Source organism: Dermacentor albipictus, chromosome 2 (genome assembly GCF_038994185.2).
Source record: "Dermacentor albipictus isolate Rhodes 1998 colony chromosome 2, USDA_Dalb.pri_finalv2, whole genome shotgun sequence".
Classification (NCBI taxonomy): Eukaryota; Metazoa; Arthropoda; class Arachnida; order Ixodida; family Ixodidae; genus Dermacentor; species Dermacentor albipictus.
The window spans coordinates 195,603,061-195,629,612 of record NC_091822.1 but is presented as its reverse complement, the minus strand read 5'-3'; the positions used below and the strand labels follow the sequence as shown (position 1 = coordinate 195,629,612).

The 26,552-nt window shown below is 47.0% G+C and overlaps 2 protein-coding genes across 4 annotated transcripts in view; one reads left to right on the top strand and one right to left on the bottom strand.

The window, feature by feature from the left end:
* The first annotated feature begins 8,241 nt into the window (after positions 1-8,241).
* Positions 8,242-19,633, top strand: LOC135898550 (acetylcholine receptor subunit alpha-like). The gene is made up of 7 exons (XM_065427566.1): positions 8,242-8,577; positions 8,650-8,694; positions 11,823-11,932; positions 13,904-14,084; positions 16,533-16,914; positions 17,317-17,711; positions 19,246-19,633. The coding sequence occupies exons 1-7, from the start codon at positions 8,404-8,406 to the stop codon at positions 19,432-19,434; spliced, it is 1,476 nt and encodes a 491-aa protein (XP_065283638.1). The 5' UTR covers positions 8,242-8,403; the 3' UTR covers positions 19,435-19,633.
* A 3,902-nt stretch (positions 19,634-23,535) lies between these two features.
* Positions 23,536-26,552, bottom strand: part of Nep2 (Neprilysin 2) — a 126,944-nt gene continuing 123,927 nt past the window's right edge. For all 3 annotated transcript variants that reach the window (XM_065427564.1, XM_065427563.1, XM_065427565.1), the window contains one exon: positions 23,536-25,330. In XM_065427564.1, coding sequence (XP_065283636.1) covers positions 25,231-25,330 — 100 coding nt within the window. In that variant the 3' untranslated portion in view covers positions 23,536-25,230. The remainder of the gene's footprint in view (positions 25,331-26,552) is intronic.

Sequence of the window (26,552 nt, the reverse complement as noted above, 5' to 3'; positions counted from 1 at the left end):
AGCTTCGTGCTGTAACTTTTTAAGCTAACCAATTTTCTGGAAGCTAAACGTAAAAAATTACAGACCCCTAATCAAAACTATGCAAGCTGGAGTCACTCAAATTTTATGTTCTCTCTCAAATGCAGCATATTCTATTTAAATCGGCCCATCGCTTGTCTCCTAAAAAGGTTTCTGCATTTTGCATACATTCGAATTGGGAGGAAAATCGAAGCTGGCCTTGAGCAAAAGGTTCCTCTTAAAGCAGGACCCACTGTAGGGTTTTTGATACACTGAACCGAAGTTTGAACCGAAGTTTCAGTTCCCAGAGAACCGATTACTACTTAAAGTTAGCTGCTAATTAATTTATAACTGAAATAGCATTTCATAGTTTTTAGTTACGAATCTTGCCATGGACAAAAGTAAAGGTGGAAACTGTTTTTACACTTATTTATTGTGGAATGGTGTTCGGACTTTGTGGGGTGAAGAAACTCAACTTGGTTGCTCTGAGTCAATGGCGACGAGATAGAAAAGACGCGAGAACGGGAACGAGAAGCTTTTGAATACTTTGCACTCAACGGCTGAATTACGGACATCCGAGTGCGTGTTCTTTTGTTTTTTCCTCTTTTTTTTCGCAGCCTAGTGATAAGCAGACGGCGACGAGCTGTACGACAGATGCTGATGTGTCGCGAAAACCGCCGATGGCGCTTCACAGCTGCTCGCGCGTCTTCGAGCCCTTAGCTTTTGGCTAGGCTGCGCAAGAACCACAGGCTCTGCTGATGGCGATTCTGTCATTGAGTGCTTTACGTGTATGCGCATATTACCGCATAAAGCTATTGGACTAAGAAGAGCAATAAACGCTTTGAATCGTTAAGTGGCCTAAACTCGCTCTTTTTTTTTTACCGGTGTAGGAGGATTATGAGGAAAACTAAAGCTGCGCTATCATGGGTGACGTGGCCACGTCACGTTACCCAGGCCAAGGAAGACGGCAGAGGCACAGCAAATGCGGCGGGCTGCCCAGCTTGAGGTGTCGGGCGTGGAGCGAGAAGGGCGTGAAGAAAATTGCCGACGTTTTTTCCAGCCAGAAAACAAACTCCGTGCTGTGAAGGAGTCGGAATCCTCGCGAGTGGCGAGGCTGCTGAGAGAGACGAGTATTTAAGCATGGGATCTGTCGTTGTACATGCAGTAACAGGATAATTATAAAATTATTTGGCGATATTGAAGACAAGAGGGAAATAATGAAGAAGCATAAAAATGGTGTCACCTTGTGCATTCGCATAGACCATTGCGTAGGCGTCGGAGCATGCAAGAACAGTAATAAGAGTATAGAATTGAAAGGAGTTTATTTAAAGAGCAGCGAAGGAACTTACTTACGACTATAGCCGGCACGTTTCTTTTCATGCGCGGCGCGTAAGTGTATGATTTTAGCGGTGTTTTCTGCGCCCATATTTAGCCAAAGTCCGTACCTGTCGCTACTTTGAAACAGGGCACAAATATCCTCTTTTTTTTCAGCCAAATTTCGTTAACAGCGAATTCCAACCGCTTTACTGCTGGGCTGCGTGTGTGTAAAGTGCACATAGTAGCCATAATCCATTGCTTAAGTGGTTTATAATGTGTTATTTCGTAGTGAGACGCACATACGAGTTGCAGCACAGATGAATTAACGTTCATCCCTTAGCCAAAAGCACTGAATGATCTTAAGCAGCGAAATATTGTTTCCGAAGAAATCGGCGCATCTATTTGAGGGACAGGTGCTGCCTGCTCACATCTATATCTTGGCTGAAGATTGTGAAGCTAGAGAGGCGGAGCATAGTGAGTGAGTTTGCAATCTATCAGAAGAAGATGAAGAAAAACGTTAGTGTGCCGGCTTCTTTCGTTCTTTTTTGCCGCCTACTGACTTCGTGTAACGTGCAGATCTGTTAATGCTTGACTTCACCTGCTATGCGCTGCTGTGCAAAAACATAGGCTACGCTCACAGGTGATACGCTCAACAGCCCGTCACACTTACATTTGAAGCGCACGTTCAACAAGCACATTTCCTCTCCTTTCGCACAACAATGCCAGCAGAAATTTGAGTCCAGCTTAAACGGTACCCAAAGGAAGCGCCACAGTAGTATATTTTTCGCAAGTTTGGTGCACATCGCACAAATGTACTCCATCATATATGTAAGAATCAAAGCATGTTTTACCGTTCACTGTATACTTTAGCAGAACAGGGTCCCGATCTCCTGGAGCATACTGCACCGACCTGCAAGTTCTGCACCGGCTTGTGCATGAACACAAATGCCAGAAAGTGCCGCCTAATATGCACCCACCATGATCAAACTGACTTGAAACATTCACTTCTTAAGAACAGTACTATTTCCAGCAGTCATCTACTACAATATAATAAACAAACAAAAAGAAAAAAATCATGACCTCGTTTCGGCTCGAATTCTGAGAGATTATTGTATGTGCACTTTTTCATTGCTCGGCCTCCTTCGCTAATAACATCTCCAATATCCAGATTGGCTGGCATTTATTCTTACGAACAGCCCGAGCGTGATAAAGTTTCCTTGCGATTACGGGCCCTCATTCGCATTTGTTCGCAAGTGCCTTCGGTTGCCTCGAAATGATTCCTTATACCTCAACACCACAGCATGCCCAACACTTGCTAGAATAGCGCAAATGCGCATGGCCTACATTCTGTGATGCTGCACTCATGTTTCTCATGCCAAAACTTCTTCCAGCTCTCCTTTACGACGTGCTCTTACGCAAAACGATTTGCAAAGTCCTCTCGTTTTTTAACTGGAGACAGACGGCTGAACTGTGAGAACTGAAAGTAGCGGTTTGCCTCTCCTGTACGGCCAGGCGTAGTCGTACCAAGCTACGGAGAATATTGTTTCAAACAGCTTTCTTTGTGTTTTTTTTAACCATGAACATTCTACTTCCACACAATATGGTCCCCTCCGCTCCCATCAAGTAGAATGGGTTGGCGCCGTTTCGGATTCTGGGGATTAGCCACAAAGACGTCTTGATGCCGATTTTTTTCGGAGCCCAGCCTCCAAGTTTAGCGCTACTAAACGAAGGAGCGAGCGAGCTGTTTTAGCTCCCTAGTGCGTTGTTTCTATAATGAATTGCTCGTGCTGGCTGCTGCTTCGTCTGGATTAGGTGCCCGAAGCTGGCACTGGACGTCTTCTGCGTATCCCAGCGGTGCCTTCAATGTATCGCCCTCTGGTGGCGCCTCCTTCGCGTCTTTTCTGTTCTAAATATTTTGACATCTTTGGTTTCTCGCAGAGACACGGTATGTTTCAGTCTGTTCTTTCTTTGGCTCTAACTCGCCATCTCTCGTGCAGTCTGCGTAGTCGTGAAAAACGAATGTGGCTTCACAGCAGTTTGAAAAAAAAAATCCTTGGTGTTTTTCATCGGCTATAAATAGAGGAATGTAGTTCATTTATTTATTTATTTATCTATTTATTTATTTATTTATTTAGAGTATTGCCGTATTATTTTTATTCCTTTTATAACAATTCGCTCCAGCAATCAAGTGTCAGTGTATATAATATTTTTTATCTATTTAGAATACTGCATATGCCAGCGCAGTGCGCTCACACGGTGTGAAGACCGCATTACTTTTATGTGTTACTTGTTCCAGATAACATGGAATGCAGCGTGTGTCGTTTTAGTGGCCCATGCCTACAGGAGTAATAATGCACTCGTAATAAAAAGAATATTTGCAACAGCCATTCCGTGTCTGAAAGTAAGGTGTGGTTTCTGCAACGTTCAAACGAAGCTTCATATCCCGAATGGTTGCAACCCGTTACCCTCTATTTCTGGCCATAAACAGCACATTTGCAAAAAAGACCGTGAAATGTTAATTAAGCTATATCAATAAGTATAATAATTTAATAATTATTAAACTGTTTGGTGGACCATTCACAATCGGAAACCTTTCTCCAGCTTATCATAAACGCTACTACAGGCAATGCAGCAAGTTTCCCGTGCCTCAATCAGAATGTTCAGGTATAAAAAAAGCGTAGTATTTATGACACTTTGGCAAAAACTGTCATCGACTGCCCAAGTGCTGAGATTCATGTGCGGGAAAACATGGGTCACATATATGCGCCCCATGCTTCAGTTGTACAGAGCTCTATTCCTAGGATATCTACGCTACAGCCTTCCAGTGTTGTCCAGTGTTTTCCAGCGTTCTCCAGTACGTGCAAGTCAAATATTCACTCATTGGAGAGCTTACAGGGCCAAGCATTGCGCACGTGTTTAGGAATTCCTCGCTACGTGTCAACACCTGCAACACCCGTGCTCGCAAAATATCATCCCTTCCAAACATACGTTGAGTGGATTGTCTCAGGACGGGTATCCGTCATCCTTCCCGCGTCCCCAGTCATCACTTGGCGTTATTTCCCTCACAGAGACCTCGCACAAAGTTTAATGACGTTATCATTACCCATAAAGATTGTCTTCCATCAGAATACGCACCAGCAGCAAGGCTTTCATTCTCTTTGTGTTGTCTAAAACCGCCCAAGGTGCGTCTAAGTATTCCGTGTGTAAAGAAGGAGGTCAATCACCCAAAAATAGCCCTGGAACAGGTGATGCTGCTATTAATCAATGATACATACAAGAACCGAATACACATCTATACCGATGGTTCGGTCTCATGAACCAGCTCTTCAGGGGCCGTTGTCATTCCGGCTACGAAAACTACAATGAAATTTAAACTGTCACACATTACAGCATCAGCGGTGGCAGAGCTTGCAGCCCTGCTTGCTTCCGCCAAATACCTCCTGCAAGAGACGCCCCAGAAGTGGGTCACCTTTTGCGACTTTAGGGCAGCGCTTCAGAGTCTGCATTCTGCCCTATACCACAGGACTCGTGAGCAGCTGACATATGAAGTAAGAGAAGACTACCGTCAAGCTATCGCTAAAGGGCACGAAATTATATTCCAGTGGCTACCTGGACATACCGGCATTGCTGGTAATGACCTAGCCGACGTAGCCGCTCAGTCTACCCACCTGCAAGCCCGACCACTTCCAATCCCCTTATACAGAAACGACGCGGCAAGAAAGCTTCAGTTTTGACACACAAATACTGGTCTTCTCCCAACCTCCCGAAACGTCATCTTCATAAGCTTGATGCATGCCTAATGCCACAAGTTCCATCAAAAGTTTCCAATTCTGAGGTGACAGTAATGTGTCGCCTCTGGCTCCGGGATGGCTTTTACGAAGGCCCACTCGATCCGCATTGGAATGGGGATACGCCCATGTGTGACTTTTGTGGAACTATAGAAACGATTTAACACATCCTATGTCTCTGTCCCCAGTACGATGTCGAGCGTGAAGCTCTCCAGAAAGCGTTGAACCAGCTGGACTCTAGACCATTTTCGGAATAGAAGATCCTTGGTGCATGGCCGCACGCGTCTTTATTAATAAACATCTTTATTAATAATATTTCAATGGCGAGAGCAGTGTGGGAGGAACCCTCAGTCCAGGGTCCCTAAGATGATTCCAGCAATGTTTCGAGCCCGTTTTATCACAGCTCGGAGGACCTCGGGAGGTCCGTCGCGGAGCGCATCGTCCCACAGCTCTTTGTTGCGTAGGGGGTAAAGGAGAGTTGGCAAGGGAGGAAAGAGGTTTGCAGTGCACTCAATCATGACGTGGAAGATTGCGGGCGAACTGCTACAGCCAGGGCAAGGATCTGCATAACAGTGTGGGTAGAATTTATTGAGAGAGACAAGATTTGGAAAAGTTGCGGTTTGTAACTGGCGTAATGCCACTGCTTCCTCCCGCGAGAAGGATGGCGGTGGTGCGGCGTGGGTGCGACGAATGCGCGTGTAATTACGGAGAGAAAGCCACGGAAGCGTTTTTGCACTACCTCAAGTCGATAGGTCTTGGCGACTGTGTGTAGACTCGGTGCGAGCCTTTAAAAGAGCGCGCAAGTGCTCTCTCTATGTCCCCTCGCTCTCTCTCGCTTCATCCCTATACCACTTCCCCCAGTACAAGGTAGCAAACCGGATGCGCGTCTGGTTAACCTCCTTGCATCACCCACCCCCCTCTCTCTCTCTCTGAGACTTTGACCATCACGGGCTTAATTCTTGTATCTCACAAGTCGCACGTCCAGTAGGAAACTACTCGCCAAAAAATGATGTTCATGAATGCAGTGTAATTTTGTCGCAGCAGGGTAAGCACTGCAACGTAAGAATACGCTACTCGGCATCTGCGCGAATTAACGAAACCTCACTTTCGCACAAACGAAATAATTTTTGAAGTCACATTTGAGATCAGACTCGAAGATCAGACTTGAAAATTGAGAGGGTCTATGGAGAGACAAACAGCGTCGCTGTGGGATTTTTAAAGCTCACAGTGCCGAATGAGCATTATGCTGCGCGCGGTGGTATGAAGCAAGTGCCCGTCTTTTGCCGACTAGTATTTTTTTTCAGAGGGACTACTGTATATATGATGGTTCTTCTAAGTCCAGCAAACCACTTAGGTACAGAAACAAAAGAGGACCGGACCTTGAGCTGTGAACTCTTCTTATGAGTGAAGAAAGTTCAGTTGTCTCCGAGATCGGCTCACTTTTCATCAAGCCCATCTCCGGGATGAGCCAAACTTATTATTGCACTATCTCTAGGACCGGTCCACATTGCTCGGCAAGAAGCGGACCGAGCAGACCCACCAAACTACGGGAAAGAAGGTATGCAAAGCTTCGCTCTAATAAAATAATTATGCGCTAGGAGGTGTATGTTTGCTGATATGCAGATATTAAGGTATTGGTTCCTGTTTCACTGCGTAATTCAGCAGAGAATAGAGTGGGTTACCAGCACATCTGTACAGGGGTAAGGAGCTACATATTAGCCGATTCGTTAGCAGCGGCCGAAATGGACAGTCCGCTAGGTGGACTCTTACAGAATACCCCCCCAGTGTTAGACGAAAACTCTTATTTTCCACGAACAAACCGCCAGACACCTCGAAGCCTGCATGTCGGCTGGCATGAAGCGAGGAGCGAGAGGTTGCATCACAGGCTCGGGTATTACCGGCACCGATAGCTTGAAGAACCATTTCCTCAATTACGGGATAATTCTCCTTGAAGAGTCGGTGATGTTACCTGACTTTCTAAAGGGAGCACTCTGTATATAATAGCACAGGCAGCGCGCAATAATCATCCGCACTGAATTGGGCTTAATTGATCATAGACACATTCACTATGCTTTCTCGATCGATTCTTCCGCTCTGGATTTTTACGACTCTCCGAAAGGGGATTGGAAACAGGGTGTTAGTTTTGTGTATTCCACCACGAAAAATGGGGACGATATAGCTATCTTGAAGATCCCAGCGCTTGAAATTTACAGCATTCACTATTACTGCATAATTCGGCACTCTTTCATCTATAATTTTCTCTTCCTCAGCGCGAAATATAACATGATTAACACATCAGGTGAGACCAAGCTTGTCTTTTTTTTCAATAAAAGCTCTCTCTCTCCCTCTCTTGCTCTCTGGCAGTTTTTCTCCTCTACAAAGACATCCCGAATTTCTCACTACTCCGATGCACGCGGCATAGTAAATTGCATTTGAGAGGCCCAGTCTGACGATGAGTTCGGGGCCTCGGGCGTGCGCTCGATGATTAGCGCTCATTTGCACTGATTTAAGCCATAACTTTTCTTCTCACGTCGATTCCCATGAGAAATATTTAAGAAACTAACTTCACCGTGGTAAGTGTCCATGCGTAAAGCATTGCTGAGCGCCGTATGGCGCAAGAATTGCGGCCACATGCTTCCAGCAATACGAAGCAGCGCGGGAGTTGCCGTTCCGCAAGCAGTCGTTGAAGGGCAGCTGATTAATTTGCCCGAGTCGGAGCATCTTTATGCCCATTAACGCCGGCGGCGATTCCGCATTCCTGCTCCGGCGAAATGCAGCCGCTATACGGCAGGCAATCGAAGGCGCCTGCTGCGCTGAGAGGTGTCGGGGAGCACCGAGAGCGTTTCCTGCGATCGGGCTCTCGGACCCGAGACGATATCTGCGCCGGGTGCAGCAGGATCGATGCCCCGTCGGCCATGGCTGTGAAAACAGGCCCAGTAAGGAAGCATGTCACCAGCCTAGACATAAAGAGACATCCACAGATGGCGGTGCCAGCAGGAAGTAACAGTGCGAGATGCCCCCTGCCTGCTTTCACTTGAACCTAGACGTCCCAATTTGCGCAAACGGCAGAGGCTTGGAAACATTCAGCCGGCAGGCGTCGCTGATGCGACTTTGCTGACCACGAAAGGCCTCAAAAAGGGTCACTGACAGTGCGCGCAAGTTACATGCGTACTGCAGCAATACGTGCGCCGCAGCATCCGCGGCAGCGGCGGAGCCGATCGATGGGAGGCCGGACGGTGCTTGCAGAGCGAGGCGTTGACGCAGTGGAGCTCTGAAGGAGCCGGCGCGAACGTGGTAGTCGATGATGCTACTCTGGCTGGTGCTTTTGGCGGCCGCTGCGTGCGCGTCGCGCGAAGCGAAGCGGCTACACGATGACCTGCTGTCAGACTACAACCGGCTCATCCGTCCTGTCGGCAATCATTCACACAAGGTGACCATCGTCGTCGGCCTAAAGCTGTCACAGCTCATCGACATTGTAAGTGTCCAACGCAGGCCACCCTCCCTGGCCAAATATGGTCCTCACGCTATCATGCTTACTTTTGTGCAGAACCTCAAGCACCAGGTCATGACTACTAACATATGGCTTGAACAGGTGAGTTGCTTGCTTTTTACCATTGTTGAAGGCAAAATCGACCCCGATCAAACCCGTTTCCATATAGGTTGACCTGTTTTCGCCAAACAGAAACAGAGGACGCTGGTTTTAATTGAGCCTGAGCTGTGGCTAAGTAGAAACACGTGACACAGTAGAGCCCGACTTAGCGACGTAAGCGAGATGACTGTTTTTGGTGCACTCTGAATTTACGAACTCGTTTGAGGCACAGGATGCATACCGTCGAGTAGCCTTGTTGCATTTTCGCTCCATGTGACAGGCTTCAGAAAACTTCCGCGAGAGGGCCTCACGGCCACACTAACGCGGTTTAATTTCCATTAAGATGGCGATAGCAGCACACCCACTGCCTCTGCAGGCTTAAGCGACATCTGCGCTCGCGCACGAAGGGAACAATGCAAGACATAGTGGCTCGGAGTCTAAGGGCTAACGACGTCATCGAAAATGAGTGTGGCGTTGGTACTTCTATGCAGGATGGAGCTCGCATAGGTAACGGTTCGTCTGATTCATTTGTTCGAACACGTGATCAATCCAGGAATTGACCCTAAAGCTTTATTATATTGAATTGTTTTTGAAAATTGAAAACTAGATCAACGCGACGCAAATTTTAATGCACATTCATCAAACTCGCCAAAAAAAGATAATAAAAAGTACACGCCCCCAGCGACATACTCAATAAATAAAAAGCCGTGGGCATGATGTTCTCTCGAGGCACGCCTCGCGAAGCAGCTGCTTTGTCTTTTGACGCTGCCCTTTACTTCACCTGGTCGCTAAGAAATGCTTGCACAAAGCGAAAGAAAGAAGCCTACAACTTCCACGTCTGGCAGTCAACGAAAGACACATGAAAAACACGCTCAGGCACATTGGATACGTTAAGGTGGCCGATGCCTAGAACCCACAGACATGTTAGTGTTATGTATGGCTTATTTGGCCAGTACACCCTTGCAGTGATTGAGCCACCGAGCCATTGGCGGAAACCAGTGGGAAAATCTTGCAATGCTAAACCCGCCATGTTTGCCTGACGTACAAAAGCTCTTCATCAACATTGACGCAGGAAATAAGGAAAACAAGTCCGTGTGAGGTTACAGCGGCTCCTTACATACCAGTCTTTAATACTGCAGCTATTAGTCAATTTAGCTTCAAGCGGACGTACGTTGCCCACTTCCGACAGACTGTCGCAGAAGACAATATTGTTTTCGTTCTCTTGTGGAAAGTTTTAAAGCATTTGCCCCATGGTCAGATCAGACCGTAATACGCGCAATCGTTGGTTGGCGTCAGTGGCATGAACCCCCGCTTGTATAAAAGGGCTTTCCAAGACAAAGGAAGTAGGAGATCCAAAAGAAGACATAGGTCTGTCTGACCTACCGAGTATGCAGACCTGGGGCCCTATAGCGTAAAACTATTCCAATCTGCGTTTGTTCCAATATCCTGACGACAAATTTACGTAACCACCGACGCAAGCATTGGGCGGTAACTAGCAGCGTTGTTTCAAAAGCCCAATCAAATGTCCTTCTCGTTTATGGGATGTCACTTTCTTTTGCTTTCAAAGCGAATAGCATCGCCTATATTGAGCAGTTTTTCTTATCTAACTGGTAGAGAAGAGGCGATGAGCACGCCAAGTGGAGAGAGGCTCGACGGGGCTAAGCCAGCACAGTGAAAGTAGATAACCGGATGAAGAGGGTGGTGCCGGCGTCTGGGATTGGTCCGCTTCCACTTAGCTTGCGGTGGCTGGTCGAAAATCGCCGCGACGTGCAACGGCTGGTTAAAGATGCCGCTAAAATAAATACTCAGCAAGGTAGAGTTGACAGATCAATGCCGTATACGTGCTGAAAGGTCTCGATAATGTCATACGGCCACGCAAAATCTTTTATTACTCGCAAATAAATCCATACTCCACGGCAGCTTCAAGTAGCCAGTGCCACAGCGATCGGCGGGCAGCCATCTTCTATTTCTTTCGGAACGGGGCAGTGCCCGGCTATTCAGAAAAATACTTTCAATTTTGTTCGGCATATTAATGCGTTTTTAACGCATACACATCACTTTGACGCGGGGAGTTTTCGCGGTTTTGGGGACGTCGCGTGACAGACGGGCAAAGTGGGTGCAGCCCGAAAAGGTTCGACCCATAGCAATTGTCAAACGCCTTTTTCGCTAATGCCGAGAAATGCGCCGAATCAGAAATTATTATTTTTCTTCCGTTCGGTGTAATCATGCATAATCAGCGTGAGCATATCATATTAGATGAGGTGTTTGCGCAGTTTTCATGACGTCGCGTGACAGACAGCCGCATGGGTGGTGGCTCCAAATTTTTTTGACCAATCGTGGAGGGCTGATTGCAGAATCAGAATAGAAAAGTTTGGAATAGCTTTACGTTATAGCGGCCCTGTGCAGACATCTGCAAAGTCTCTGGCTAAAAATGTAAGGACTCGTCTTTACACGACATAACACGACTCAAAAAGGTAGGTATTTTCATGGGTGTGTCCGACGAGGGCATTTCACAGTGCTGTAACAATGTAACGTCAAGTGTAGCACTTTCGAAGCGCCCTTGAGGGGGGCACATTGCAAGGAAAGCACGGACTGAGCAAGCATACGACGCATGTCCTGCATGAGTCCGGTGTTTTATTTGCGCACTTTTTTGCAGTTTGTCGTACCATGCAAGGCCGAATCTCTAACCGTTCTCAAATTTTGAAGGACTCACAGTTGCTAGATCAGGAAGACAGACCAAGCGTGCGCTTGCAGTGTAAATGTACAGGTCATGTACAGGTTCATGCCGAAAGACTTTGTCTTATTGAAAGTCCACGGCTTGTCGGTATAACAACCTGAGAGCTAAGGCTCTGCTCGAAATATGTAGAGGCGGGCTTGATCTTCGAGGGATACTCAGTAACGCTCTTTTCAGTTCATATGAGAGTGTAATTGCTTAGTTGGCCAACACAAATTCACCTTGTTCACTTGCCGTCTTGGGCTTCAGGTAATGCGTCATAAGGCTGTAGAAGTATGACGTTATATTTCATTCGAGGTGTAGCACTATGCATGCTTATTGCTTGCCTTCGATGACAGTCTCTGAACGTAAGAAAAATAAACAGATCAAGCAGTTCTATTTTAATTCATTGCTTCAGGTGTGGGAAGACGACAAGCTCCGCTGGAACCCGGAGGACTACGGTGGCGTGGACATGATCCACGTTCCGGCAGAAAGTCTCTGGCTTCCAGACATCGTACTTTTCAACAAGTGAGCACCAAATGACGGTGGACTATATAAACTCCTACTCATTTTTATTGGATAAAGTCCGTAGTTTATATGATTATTCTGGTCTTTAAAAACAGTATTTTGCGCACGAACCGCAGACGTAATAAAATAACGGCTTATAGGGGTCTTAATTTCATACTAAGCGGCACAATGTCTGAGTGTGCTGAACACTTCACACTGCTGCCCAGCGTTGAGTATTGTTGTGATAACTCGTTGTGCACATATAAAGTTGATGATGAATTTGGAGGATATACTTTTGTTTCCAAGGACTGATCACATAGGTAACAGCGAGATGTGATAAAGTAGGCGATGACATGGTGCGAAGTCGTGTACTTGGTGAATGCACTCTTGTCTACTGAGCAGCAGAACAGCCGCTCGAAGCTACGCATGACCCCAATGCCAAGTTCTAATGCATTTCTGTAATATGGCTTTGTCAAAGCATACACATGGCGGCAACTACATGTACGATCTATGTGTTGGATTAGTTACACTATAGCAGCTTCCTTGGAGGCAGACTGTGACAATAATCGGGGCTAGTCTACCAATTACCGATTCTGTGCCTCCATTCTCGAAGATATCGGTATGCACAAGTATAACCAGCACAGTTTAATCGTAATAGAAAAGGCGGCGATACAAAGGTACCTGCTAGTGACAACGAATCTTACAGAAAAATTCTTTGTGAATTCGATACTTTTTTAGATTGCTTTGGAAAAAAAAAAACGCCGTACATGTTGAAATTGACGTCACCGGTCGGATATCTCGTCTCAGCGCGCATTTTCACGCACTGCGAATTTTAACATGCGTACTTACCAATTCGCCTAGTTATCGTTTCTTAATTGTCATTCGTTCGTGCCTTATACGTGACGTGATTGCTGTATAACTCCACCTGGGACGTATTCGGGCGAAGGCAAGCAGTCTGGTTACGAAGAAATAAAGGATCGAAAGCGCCTGTTGGGAGAACTTGTGCTCGTCACCTTAGAGTTTCCTACAAAAATTACTAGTGGGAACTCTGGTACTGATATCATTCATCTGCCAGTAGATTTATAGATTTGTCTCTGAATTCGAGCGTTCTTGTAATGTTCTTTATTACGCGTATATCTTTCTACATCTACAAGAACTCATACTTTTCAGAATACAGTAATGATATTGCTTTCTGCGTACATGAGCAATAACTATGAATTGTTGCATTTATAACGCAATATGTTGTTGAAGGTGTTCAATTCGCAAAAGCCACAAAGCCGTTTGAAGCCAGCAGGATGACGTGTAGGAAAATCCACCTACTGCCCAACATTCCCATGCTCACTATGAAACGTCACTTTTGCAGCTCCCGTAGTCAATAGCGCCAGTTTCATCTAGTAACTTTTGAAGGAAGCCCTGTGCTCGGAACGGAAGCTTAAAATAATGAAGCTCTTAACACAGTCGGCTGTCGTCGTATGAAATACTGCTTGAGTCCATCCGCTATACAGGCACCACGCTGTACATTCCGGAGCAGTGTGTAGGGCTCACGTGGTCTCGGCAATAAACACGGTGCATCAATACGAACAGGAATACCAGGAAAGACAGTAACGATTGTCGTTACTGCGTTGAAAAACAGAAAGTTTCATCCTGGGGACATTCTAATACGTATTGTGAAAAAAATAGCAGATATTAATGTTCGGACTTGCATCATCACAGGACTTGCTGTTCGAACAATTATAGGATAAGTGTTCTTTTTCAGATTATAACGCTTATACCTCCGTATTTGGCGCGGTGGTGCACTCTGATCGGTTAGGCGATTGTTGGTGAAGGTACATATACAGTCAATCGCGTCTTGCAAGATGGTAATAGTGTGAAAAATTAATAGCACGGTGAAAGCGAACAATGACAAAAAGTAAAGTGATGCACGTATAGCAACTTTAACGGTTTTATTGCACGACTTTTCTATCTTTTCTTCATGTTCCACGCGGGGCACAGTGCGGACGGTAACTACGAGGTGATCCTGATGAACAAAGCGACCGTGTACTCGACAGGCAAGGTGGTCTGGAAGCCGCCCGCTCTCTACAAGAGCACCTGCGAGATCGACGTCGAGTATTTCCCCTTTGACGAGCAGAACTGCCTCATGAAGTTTGGCTCCTGGACCTACGATGGCCTTGAGGTGCGTCAATCATGAATAGGGTGGTTTGCGATGCGAATATCACACCACTACGGTCACAGGCAAAACCATAGTCATATGGGGAAGTTAAGAAAAATGTGGGAATTCTGTTCTTATATTTTGCTCATATCTTTGCAGTGAATGTGCAGTATTCCTAATGTACGGTAAAACTTAATAAATGAGAAAAGTAATCAATCGTGAAAAAAGTCACACTTTCGCCCGAAAGGCGAAGCATCGATTGCGATAGCAATTTAGTAGATAGCTGCACGAAGTAAGAATAGTAGTTTTATCGACCATATAAACTTGGAAACATTCGCTTACTTACTGAATTAACAAGTAGGGTATCATCGCGCTCAAGCCAACATGAACACATCACATTCGATGAACGCGGAAACTCGCTGTCAAAACGCTGGTGTGGGCAAGCCCGGCAGCAGCAGCGAGCGAACGGACCTTCGTGCGGTCTATCGCTACAACGCAAGAGCGGCGAGAACACAGCGCACACAAAGGCATGAGCCGTCTGCAGATCCCTTTCAAGATAGGGCGCGCGCAACTGCGCGCGGCCTATCTTGTACGCACTTGTTGGTGGACTCGAAACGCCCCCTTCCCTCCGGCGCTGCCTCCCCGCTTTCGAGCACATACGGCGCGCGAAATCGAGCCACGATCGCCAGTTCTTCATGCGCGCGCCGGTCCCGAAATGCGCATTTGCTGCCGGAGCACAGCGTCGCCCCCTCCCTCTCATCCCCCACGGCCTTTCACGCGAAGGAAGACGGCGCGGCGCGTTTCCTCTCCGCTTTCTTCCTTCGTATGCGCCATACTGAACCGTGATCCTCGGCCTCCCTCGCGTGCTTTCACTCGCACATACAGCATATGACGCGCGGCGACGGTGTTATCGCCTTCGGACTTTTTGAGGACCATCCCGGCGACGGCACAAATACGTCTGGTGTGTCCATATAATTGCTATCGCAATAATAATATTTTATTTCGCTCCTTACTCACGCCACACATAAGTGGTCTTTTGCGTCTCTTGCCTGAACGAAACAATAATCTTGAAAAGTGCCACAAGCAGGCTTACTCAAAAACCGAATCGACGTAACAATTGTGAATACACCCGCCCTCTCCTATCGCTGTGATGGCTGTGTTTAGCTGTAACAGACTTTACTGCTTGCGGTTATTTGTGCAAGGAAGTTTTGGGCACAAGGCGCAGCGCATAGATTGGTACGCTATTTCTCTGTGTGTATGGTGCCACATAAATGTGTTCAGTCATTCATTCCTGCCATCATGTCGACACGAAATGTTTGAAAGCTCACTTGCCGATAGTCACTGCTAGAAGGTCAGTCGAGAATGTGCTCCCGCAGACTATAGGTGATCATCATCATCATCATCATCATTTTCATCTTCTTCTTTTATGTCCACTGCCGGGCGAAGGCCTCTCCCTGCGATCTCCAATTACCGCGGTCCTGCGCCAACAGATTCCAACTAGCACCCGCGAATTTCCTAATTTCATCGCCCCACCTAGTCTTCTGCCGTCCTCGACTGCACTTCCTTTCTCTTGGTGCTTATTCTGTAACCCTAATGGTCCAAAGGTTATCTAACCTGCACATTATATAACCTGCCCAGCGCCATTTTTTTTCTTAATGTCAATTAGAATATCGGCAAAACCCATTTGCTCTCTGATCCAAACTGGTCTCTTTCTGTCTCTTAACGTTATGCCTATCATTCTTCGTTCTATCGCCCTTTGCGTGGTCCTTAACTTGTTCTCAATCTTCTTCGTCAGTCTCCAAGTCTCTGCCTTATGTGTCAGCACCGGTAAAATGCTATTATTGTACACCTTCATTTTCAATCATGGTAAGCTTCCAGTCAGGAGCTGGCAATGTCTGCCGTATGCGATCTAACCCATTTTCATTCTTCTATGAATTTCCTTCTCACGATCAAGGTTCCCTGTGATTAATTGACCTAGGTAAACGTACTCCTTCACAGACTCTAGAGGCTGACTGGCGATCCTGAACTCTTGTTCCCTTGCCCGGTTATTGATCATTATCTTTCTCTTCTGCATATTAATCTTCAACCCCACTCTTACATACTCTCTGGTAAGGTCCTCAATCATTTGTTGTAACTCGTCTGCAGTGTTGTTGAATAGAACAATGTCATCGGCAAGCCGAAGGCTGCTGAGGTGTTCGCCGTCGATCCTTACTCGTAAGCCTTCCCAGTTTACGAGCTTAAATGCTTCTTCCAAGCACGCAGTGAATAGCATTTAATACCACCAGTGAATACCACCAATAGGTGGTGGGGAACCGCAAGTACATCTCGTTCCCACCCTCTTCTTTGTCACTTTCGATGGATGTTTTTTCATTCGATGCCTCTGACCGTTACTCCACTAAACATTTTATAAGATGAGGACGCATTGCCGTCGTAATTTTATGTCATGGCTCTGAATGACGTATCTGGGCGCAGGTGGATCTCCAGCATGTTAAGCAGCGTCCCGGCGTGGCCGTGGTGGAGACGGGTATCGACATGAGCGAATTCTATAAATCCGTCGAGTGGGATATCCTGCGCGTGCCTGCCAAATACAACAACGAGTTCTACGACTGCTGCGAGGAGCCGTTCCCGGACATCACCTTCAACATCACCATGCGCCGGAAGACGCTCTTCTATACGGTCAACCTCATCATCCCCTGCGTGGGCATCTCGTTCCTGACCGTGCTAGTCTTCTACCTTCCCTCGGATTCTGGCGAGAAGGTGACGCTCTGCATTTCCATTCTCGTCTCACTCACTGTGTTCTTCCTGCTGCTCGCCGAGATCATCCCACCCACTTCACTGGCTGTGCCGCTTCTAGGCAAGTGATTTATGTTGAATAGCCGGCTTCATGACTGGGTCGGTAATAGAACAGAGAGAGAGAGAGAGAGAGAGAGAGAGCTTATCAGGCTAAGAAAGAATCCGCACAGTAGATGCTTTTCAGCTTAAACATAACATGCACCGGCTGCATGCTAGATGCACGCAAGCGTCTCAGACGATTGCACTGCGAGGCACGCGCGGTGATGCCCTTTATGCACTAGTGAACGTAATTGCGAACACGTACGGCCGCACGTGCTTACACGCATACATACGCAAGCACAAACGTGCGTACGCGTCGTCAAGCTATATTTTGACAGCATTTTTCTAAGTGGCCTTCAACTTGGTACGTGTTTTCAATAAATCTAGAAATGTTGAATGATATTTGCTTTTAATTTTTTTTTAGGCAAGTACCTGCTCTTCACCATGATTCTCGTCACGCTGTCCATCTCGGTGACTGTCGGAGTGCTCAACGTGCACTTCCGCTCACCATCGACGCACCGCATGGCGCCCTGGGTGCGGCGCGTGTTCGTGCACCTAATGCCGCGTCTGTTGCTACTGCGGAGGCCCGACGCGGCCGACCGCCAGCAGCCGCCCGTCGACCCTTTGCAGCTGCTGCTACTACGGCGGCCCACTGAACCGGTGGTGCCAGCGCCGGTGGTGCCTCCTTCGGCCGCCGCCGCGGACCATCAGCAGTCCGAGTCTCCCGATGCCGGCTCGTGTACGCCGGAAGTGCGCCGGGCCATCGACAGCGTGCTCTTCATCGCGGACCACATACGCAAGGAGGACGACGACGAGAGCGTGCGTACCCAGGCTGTCGTCGCGTTTTCACCGATTGGCTCAGAAGGAGCCCTTCTTGGGGCAGCGTTTGTCTGTATATAAACGAGTCGTCCATATGACCCTCACGATGACATCCACCCTGGGGCCCAAAATATCGCACGAACTGAACTATCGGATAGCGCACTATGTAAGCAATGCAAGACATGTTAATAGCCGCAACGCAGCAAATTTCATGAAAGAGCAGCAAATATTTGTAATGTACTAGGATCGAGAAAAAGAAAGAGGGAGAATGTGGTAAAAGTGACTGCGAAGGAACCGTCAAGTGGACTTCAGCTATTTCGGATTGTTGGCTCAACATGCTGACAAATGGTAACGCAGATAACAATAGACAGACACAAGAAGAAAGACAACAGACAAGCCCTCGTTCGTCATCTTGCTTCTTGAGTATGTCTATGTTTATCTGTGCTACAATTTGTCAATACGTCGTCTATACCTGCCCGAGTCATACATTTGTGGTTTTATTGTGCCGCAGTGTTGAACGACAATTTCAGAAATGTTGTTTTTTGTTGTCGTGATGAGCGCGTGTTGACTGCGTGACCGCGATGGTCACAGATGGCAATCGGTTCTGCCAACAAAAACCGCATCCCGTGCAGATCGCTGTGAATGGAAGCTGTCACATTGAAAACGCGGGGATGTTACCGCAAATACTTATTTTGACCACTCTCGGAGTACTTTATTCTGGGTGTTTGGCCTCACCTGAGATGCCTTACCTCAATAGTATGGTCCATGGTATAATTTCTGCACGACAAAGGACTGTACTCAATTTTGTTATTCAAATATGCTGCTGTGTTGACAGCTTTCATTGCATCCCTATTCTCGTCGACACCTGTTCCCTTTCCGTTCCTATTTTTTTGCTTTCCCCGACGCAGAGTGGCATGCCAAACTTTCTGCCTTTCTGCAAATGAAGTTTTCCTCCTCCTCCTATATTAAAGTTTTTCCATCCATCCCTCCTCCTCCTATTTTGCAAGTTACCAGGAATTACATTTAGGCAATTCCAGTTTCTAATAAATTCAGAGAGAGCAAGCTTCGCAGCAAAGCAGATCCACAATCGTTGGCCTTATTAAATATTTGTTGCTTCCTTTTTCCCGATATAACATTGGGCTGTGGAATCCAATGTAGCCAACATGACGCAGAAAGTATGTCGGCTACTACTATGCATGACTAGCTATGTCAGAGCACTGCAGCCAAGTGTCACTGTCTCGAGCTCACACGGTCGCTGGTTTGCCCTCTAAAACTGACAAAGTATGCATTCAATATACGCTCTCGGACATCACAAAGCAAGTCTCGGTCAGACCGCGCAAAATTTATTCTACTGAGCAGGGTAAATGACTAACATTTGTTGTAATTTATATTTTTTGTACTTGGAAGATCACGTTCATTCGCTTGGTAGTCAAGAAGATGTTTCGTAATTCGCAAAAGTTCTCATTAGCTTCGATTTTTTCTGTAAAGTGATATCAATAACGGTGACCCGTGTTCATGCTGGTCGATACTGCAGGACTGCGAGGACTGGAAATACGTGGCGATGGTGTTGGACAGGCTGTTCCTGTGGATCTTCACATGCGCTAGCCTGGTAGGCACGTGCGGCATCATCCTGCAGGCACCTTCCCTCTACGATACCCGGCTGCCCATCGACGTCCAGATGTCTCACATCGGCCGCGAGTACGCGACTTTGCAGTCGCCCTGATCTGTGACGAGTCTGGTGGCAACTCTGACTCCCAAGCGGCGCTCCCTGTCTTGAAGTGGTGCAGCGGTGCAGATGTACGCTTTGGATGACTTAATGGATGCGGCGCCTGGAGCGTAATTCCTTGTGTATCTCCGCTTACTGCGTTCCCCCTCTCCTGTAAATAGCTGGCCTCGCTCAAATACATTGAAGTACCTTTCTATTGAACGTCGCTTAAGAATACTGAGCTGAGTGAACAATTAAAAAAAATGGCTGTGGCTTAGCTAAGGTTAAGCCCAGGATGCGAAGCATACTAGCCTTTATTTTAGTTGTTGAACCACTGTTTAGCCTGGTGAACTGCTGTTCCTTGGCTATATTTGGTTCGGCTAGACGAAGAAACAACTCATGCGTTACCCTGCTTCGCCTTCAAGAGTGGAACGCGACAGCGTTCCCGTCGACCCGCCAGCGACTACGCGCCCCGCATTGGACGCGGTGAGCGTCGAGCAACGCAGCGTTCGGCGCGGCAACGAAATGTGCGCCTGAGCAAGCGTCGCACGCCTGAGCCTTAGAAACAGCTCGTTTCTAAGGCAACACCGCATTCACTAGAGGCGCTTTTGTACCGCTTTGAAGCATCGTACTCGTGGCTCAGTGGTAGCGTCTCCGTCCCACACTCCGGAGACCCTGGTTCGATTCCCACCCAGCCCGTCTTGCAAGAGTTGAGCCAAAGCCACTTCTCCTCTGTCGTGACGTCACGGTGTCACGTGATTTCATGGTCACCGCCGCGCCTGAGGAGCTGGGTTGAGCCCTCGTAATATGCTTCGCATAAAAAGTGACCGGCGATTACGATACTACCTAATGCGAAATTTGAACGCAGCTCGATACGCCTTTTTATTTCGCGATATATTTAGGCAAATAATTCGAAACCGAAATCACCGCACCGACTGGCAATGGGCCATCAGCGCCTTCGCAGAGGTAGTATGGGAACGCCGGCATGATAAGCGACATCGGCGCCAGCTGGGAAAGTTGACGACGACAAACGCGCGAGCCGTGGCACAAGCACGTTCGCGCGGTTACGCCGAGGGAAGCCGACGAGTTAGCTGTGGTAGAAAACGATAAGCAACGCCCGAGCACGAGCGTGTTCGAGCGGTTACGTGGAGAGAGAGAGAAACGTTATTAAGCGTCCTTGATGAAGTGAACGGAGGCGGGGGACCGGGTGACGAGGGACGCCGACGCTGAACTCAGGAACGGGCGCCTAAAAGCTGCGCTCTAAAAAGTCCACCCCGATATCGAGGGCATCTCTATTCATGCTTTACCTGGTTGGACTTTCACTTCAGCAAGCAGTTTCTTGAAGGCATGACTATACTACAGCAGTGATGAACTCGATCGTTGTACGTTCCTGTCTCACGAAAGAACGATCATGATGCAAGATTTTCTGCGAACGCCTCGTTCTCTCTGGAGCAGGAACATCAAATCATATATGTACGCATACTGTAATATTATCTAGCATACTAATCGCATAGCGCCATTTGTGCAGCCGATACACAGTCCTGTTGAAATACAATTTCACTAATGAAGAAAAGACTGGGAAAGAAAGAACGTGGTTCTTCGCACTGGTCGCGCAGATAAACAACTGGCGTTAGGCATGGCGTGTTAACGAGGCGCAGGCGATGTCACTACGGTGACTAACGTATTGCAACGTACGGTTGACGACAATACAACGAGCATGCATTGTTGCAGGCTGATTTGCTTGGCGAGATCAATGCGTTTTAGTGATATTTTTTTAGCGGTGCAAACCAGCTGTAGGTGAGGAACCCTGCGACCCGGAGGAGGCGCGATGTTTGTGCAGTCGCTCTTGGTAACCCACTCTGGCGCTCTGGCGCTATGGCGTTTTGCTGTTGAGAGCCAAGTTGCGGGTTTGGATTGGCTCCGCGGCAGCCTCATTTCGATGGGGACGATAGCGAGAACGGTCGTGTACCGCGGCACAACCCAGCAGGGCAAACCCTTTTTCGAAGACACCCATCCGGCCCCGTAAGGAAAAATAAGAGAAAAGAATGATTACGGAATCTTTCGTGTATTAAGTGTTGCTTTGAATTTTTTAATGCCATCATCAAGGGCTGGTGACCACGCAACTAGTGTTCTTGTATATGATACACTACACGCCACTAAAGCCCCTTAAACTTCGTAAAGTAGTGCCACGCTTTGAAGAATGCCTCCTCCTCCTCGCGCGCTCTGGCCAAGGCCAACGCCGCGTCGCTATTGGCCTATCACGTAGGACCTCGCGCCGTGCATCAGCGCCATTTTAGCTCGAGAAGCTTCTACGGAGTGGCGAGGAGCGCATATTGACGCCGTTGCTACGCTCGAGCAGTGTAGGCGGCGCTACGGTCGAGGAGGGAGCGTGGAAGGGGGGAGAAACGAGGAGGAGTGAAGGCGGAGTAGGAGAGTGTCGCTACTTTAATAAGTTTAAGGGATTTTGCACGCCACGTATTCTCAGTGCCATCTCTCGCAACAATACAGAACCATTTTTATTGCCGCGTATTCCACAGTGGGTGCTGAGGCGGAACGGAGTTTATGTTTATGGTTAGGCATTTAATCTCAAAGAGGCCGTGTGACCCGGTTAACTGGTTAACGTTTTTTTCTTTTATTGGAAATCGCTGAAACTTCTACTTTTTTTCTGAGAATCTGTACGTTTTATTGTGGTCACCGTGGTGTCCGACGATCGTAGGAAGGGGTCGAAAGCTGTCGATCGAAAGTTTTTGTTCGCAGAAGGCTTGAAAGGTGCGCTTGTTTGTACATATTTGCGTGAATACTTGGGGACAACGCTGTTGTTTGTTTTGCTGTTGTGTACTTGCCTTGTTGGTCGTTTTTAAAATAAACATAATTCGTTCTGACAACAATTTACAGTTCCTCCACATCAAATGACAGCACACACACTTTCCGCATTATGTGTTGAGGTGTTCTGGCTGCATTCGACGCGTACAATAAAGCCGACCTATCAGGCCATCCAAATGGATGAACTCGTCAGATATCGTCTGCGTACCGTACGTAAAGAAAAGCAGGTAATGCACTTTGCAGCGCTTTGAGTAGAGCACATCGCAGGCTACAGCAATATTCCATTTCCTTTTGGAGGGTATGAAATGACTTGATCGTTGAACATCTTTAGAATGAAACATTTTTCAAACCAGTCACGTCCGCTGGAGCCACCTCGCCCGGAGCCCAGACATTTTGCGTACCCCTGGACACAAAAGCACAGCAGGCCTCGTTATCACAAATCCCGGAAGGTGCGTTAATGTACATGGAACAGTATATAGACTTCTGTACAAGCAAAAAACATGTGCAAGCTTGGGAACGAATATCTTCTTTTTTTCCACAACACCATGCGCGTATTCGAACTGCTGTCATGCCTGAAAACAAGACGCAGTTTTAGGTCATTACAGCACGAAAACGTTAGGCGGATTTTAGTGATTTGGGATTTTAGAGTTGCCGCTTTCTGGCTTAAGCGAAGCTGCAGCCTGCGCTGGATGGCACTTATTTTATAAACGCGCGGCCAAATTTCATCAAGCATGTTTGACATTTATTACAACCCGACTTATATTCAAGCCACAAGATGCGAAATTCAACCAAATGTACAGAAAATAAAGGCCAATAAATAGAAGAATAAATAATGCTGCAAATCACATTTCACTAAGGATGTACGGGGCTGATAAAGCCTCGGAACCTTGACAATAGTTCAGATATTACGGACAGCGGCGCCTTGGCTTACCTCTGATTTTTCGAGCGCCTTTTTTACAACAACAGTATGACGGTACAAATATTAGCTGCCGTCTTTGAACCATAAGAGACGACTTCAACACGCATTGATACAGAAGAAAGAAAAAGTGCAATGCTATTTGACTTCGGAGTCGAAGAAATTGAGCAGAGAGTCTAAACGTCTGGTGCTCATTCTCAGCGCAGATTCGTGTGTGGTCCGAAACTGTGACAGCTATGAAGATACTTCGCTTAAGCAAATAAATTAGTGGGCACGAGGGCTGTAAAAAGTTACGAGAGATAAAGACATGAAAATGACGATCGGTTGTCCAAGTGAAAAACCAATTTTCGGCGCGACAAGGGCAAATAAATTCGCATGCATTTCAGACGACCTAATCATTTTATTCTTCGTTCATCTCACGCACGAGTATTGAAAGCTTTAATGGAATGGAAATATTCAGCAAGACCTGGCTGATATCGACACAAATACCACATAATTTGCAGTGTTTAAAGAACGAAAAAGAAGGCATGACTTTAGCGATGCAAACATGGTGAGAGTAACCTAGGCATCAAAATAATATTTCGTGCAAACTCAGACAACAAATCAACAGAATTACTAAGATGAAAGCCCCGTTGCTAAGATTACGGCGCGATATAACGCAAAAATGTTTCACTGAGTCAAAGTTTGGCTTACAAATCGGCGTGGTTTTTCGAAACTATGTGAGAGACTATTATATATGTATTGGTAATTTTGTACATTCCCACATTTCTATATCGCACCGAATTAAAGGTAGTGTTGCGCTGCTACGGTACAACGCACCCTTCACACAGTACACAACCGATTGCGCTCGTTCGCTTTATGTGACCGTAGTGCAATACCTAAATGGGCGTACGATACAAGGTTTAAGCATTGCCAGAGGCTTGGAGCTTTTTCTCATATAGAACACAATGCCAATAGAGAGCTGGAAGGCAAACGAAGCCCGATTTGGTAACTGAAGTCACAATAGCTGCCTTCATTCGAGAAAGGGCCGACAACCCATACTTGAGAGCTTACGTTTCCCTGAGCGATGCATTCCGTAACGCTCTAAACATTGGATCTGGCAGGAGTCGTCTTGCTGATCAGGAAACATGGCTGGCAGAGGTCTTCGAAGTCACAGTGTGGCTGAGAAAGCAAGAGTACCTAACGCAGACTTCGTGAGACGCGCGACACAGTGGTTGTCACGTATTGCATCAATTATAGTCCTTACATAGTAGCTCGAATGCACATTAGTGGCTCCGCCTTCAACAGCTAAGGGCAAGGTAAGACTACCAGCCATGGTGGAAAGAATCCAGCGGGTCTGTCACCAAACAGCGATCGACAAGGGCCGCCTCGGGAGCTCGATGAAAAGACTGAAACGACGTTAACGACTAGAGTCGAAATGACTTGTCGCTGCACGGAAGTGCCAAAATGCATCGTGAAACTAGTGATACTGCTGCGGACGGGAATTTGGCTGTTGTCAACAGTCATCTCGGCGCACCCCGCCCCGCTTTCTCCGCCCACCCTTTTCATTCCAATTTGGTTGTGGCGTTTTCTATTCAAAGATACCAAAAGTGTAAATAAACGCACATAGCGAATACAGACAGCACCAATAGTGTAAACAGATACAATGCAATGTAGTGTATTTCATTGTGTACGAGATGAGCTGCTCAGCCATAAAATTTCCAACAGCCGGCCAGATGTATGCACCTGAGAGCATTTAAACTAGCAAGCTTGCGTTTCCATTCACCGCGACAGCCGATGCTACAAACACACGTGCTTGCTCTCAGTTACCCTGTAACGCGACATCTAGCGCGAGCGACTGGACCTTTCGCCGTAGCAGCGACCTTAACGTGAAACACACGCACACAACACGGATGGTATATTTCTTGTTCGCACTGCTTGTTTTCGTGCCGACCGCCTTGTGCGCGGTACACGCACACACAGTTTGGCGGCCCAATTTGGAGCCGAGCACCGCGGGTCCGGATAGTGTCCTCTCGCACAGCACTGTTCCCGGAGACGGTGCCACGGCGTCGGCAGCGCACGGTCTGGCGGCGCGATCACCAGACGGTGCACTTCTTGGTGGGGTTCATGGAGGATCCCGGCGGACAGTTGAACTCCTGGGCGAACTCGGGCGTGTTCGACATGGGACCGATGACCCTGCGGGAATGCTCGCCGCGCTTAGAACCGGCAAGAACCACGGACCCGTATTCACAAACAGCTTTTACGCTATAACAGTTTCGCGAGAGAAAATTCCAGTCAATCGAAAAGCTGAATGTTGACTTCCTGGGTTTTACAGGCAAAAAACCCCGACTTGGGGGACTACAGATTAAGTTCGACCCCCAGGGGATCTTTAACGTGTCCCCAATGCACGGACACTAGCGTTTTTGCATTTCGCGGCCATCGAAATGCGGCCGCCGCAGCCGGGATTTCATCCCGCGTCCTCCTGCTTAGCAGGGCAACACCACAGCCGCTAAGCCACTGTAGCGGGTAAAATCCAGAAGCTGGAAGTATCATTAACGAAGGCGGCGGGCCAATGGCAAAGAGCACTTAAGAGCGAGAAGCTTTGTGAACGCGGTCCTTGGTGCTTCGCAAACGGAACTCCGAAGCCAGTGCGCGCTATGTGTATGGCGAGTACTGTGTACCGATTCGCAGCAGACCAATCGAGTTGTGCGTTTACTGTTACTGCCATGCAGAAATATTCGAGTGGGGTATCGACTATTAGTCGCTAAGGATGTCGTTTTCTTTTATCTTTTCTTGAATATAAGCACAAATATTTACGATATTCTTTGTTTCATAATAACTTTCGCGGTAAGACGGGTATTCAAAAGAAATATACATACAGAAGTTTGTGTATATATATATGTCTATACTGACCAGTACTGACCATTGTATGAACATACGGGGGTTTGCTTGCAGGACAAACTTTTATTCGCCTTTTTCTCCATGAGAATTTGTAATGAGAATGAGCTCCCTCAGAAATCTATCTGTCTGTGCTTCCTCTCGATCATGTTCTTTCTCGCTTCAGAATTTTCTATTGAATTAGTCTGGGTAGCATTGAGGGTGGTTGTTTGCTTTCCTTTTTTCATCATCGTTTATAGTTAAATTTTTGTGGCCGTTTGTTTATTATTATTATTATTATTATTATTATTATTATTATTATTATTATTATTATTATTATTATTATTATTATTATTATTATAAATGATTCTTCAATTTCAATTGCTCTGGCAGATATTACTCTTTTTCACCTTAATAGGTTTGCGATTGGTATTTCGTTCGGCGGTATCAGACTTGGATCCAAGCACTCTACATGTCGTGAACCCAACCCATCCCATTTAAGTACATGTTGTCCAATGCACACTTCTCAGACGTTAGCGTT

What these genes read in the sequence shown, in the direction of transcription:
- LOC135898550 (XM_065427566.1), top strand. Translation starts at nt 8,404, where the DNA reads ATGATGCTACTCTGGCTGGTGCTTTTGGCGGCCGCTGCGTGCGCGTCG. An exon ending in TGTCACAGCTCATCGACATT is followed by an intron (nt 8,578 to 8,649) that starts GTAAGTGTCCAA and finishes ACTTTTGTGCAG; the next exon opens with AACCTCAAGCACCAGGTCAT. An exon ending in ACTGGCTGTGCCGCTTCTAG is followed by an intron (nt 16,915 to 17,316) that starts GCAAGTGATTTA and finishes ATTTTTTTTTAG; the next exon opens with GCAAGTACCTGCTCTTCACC.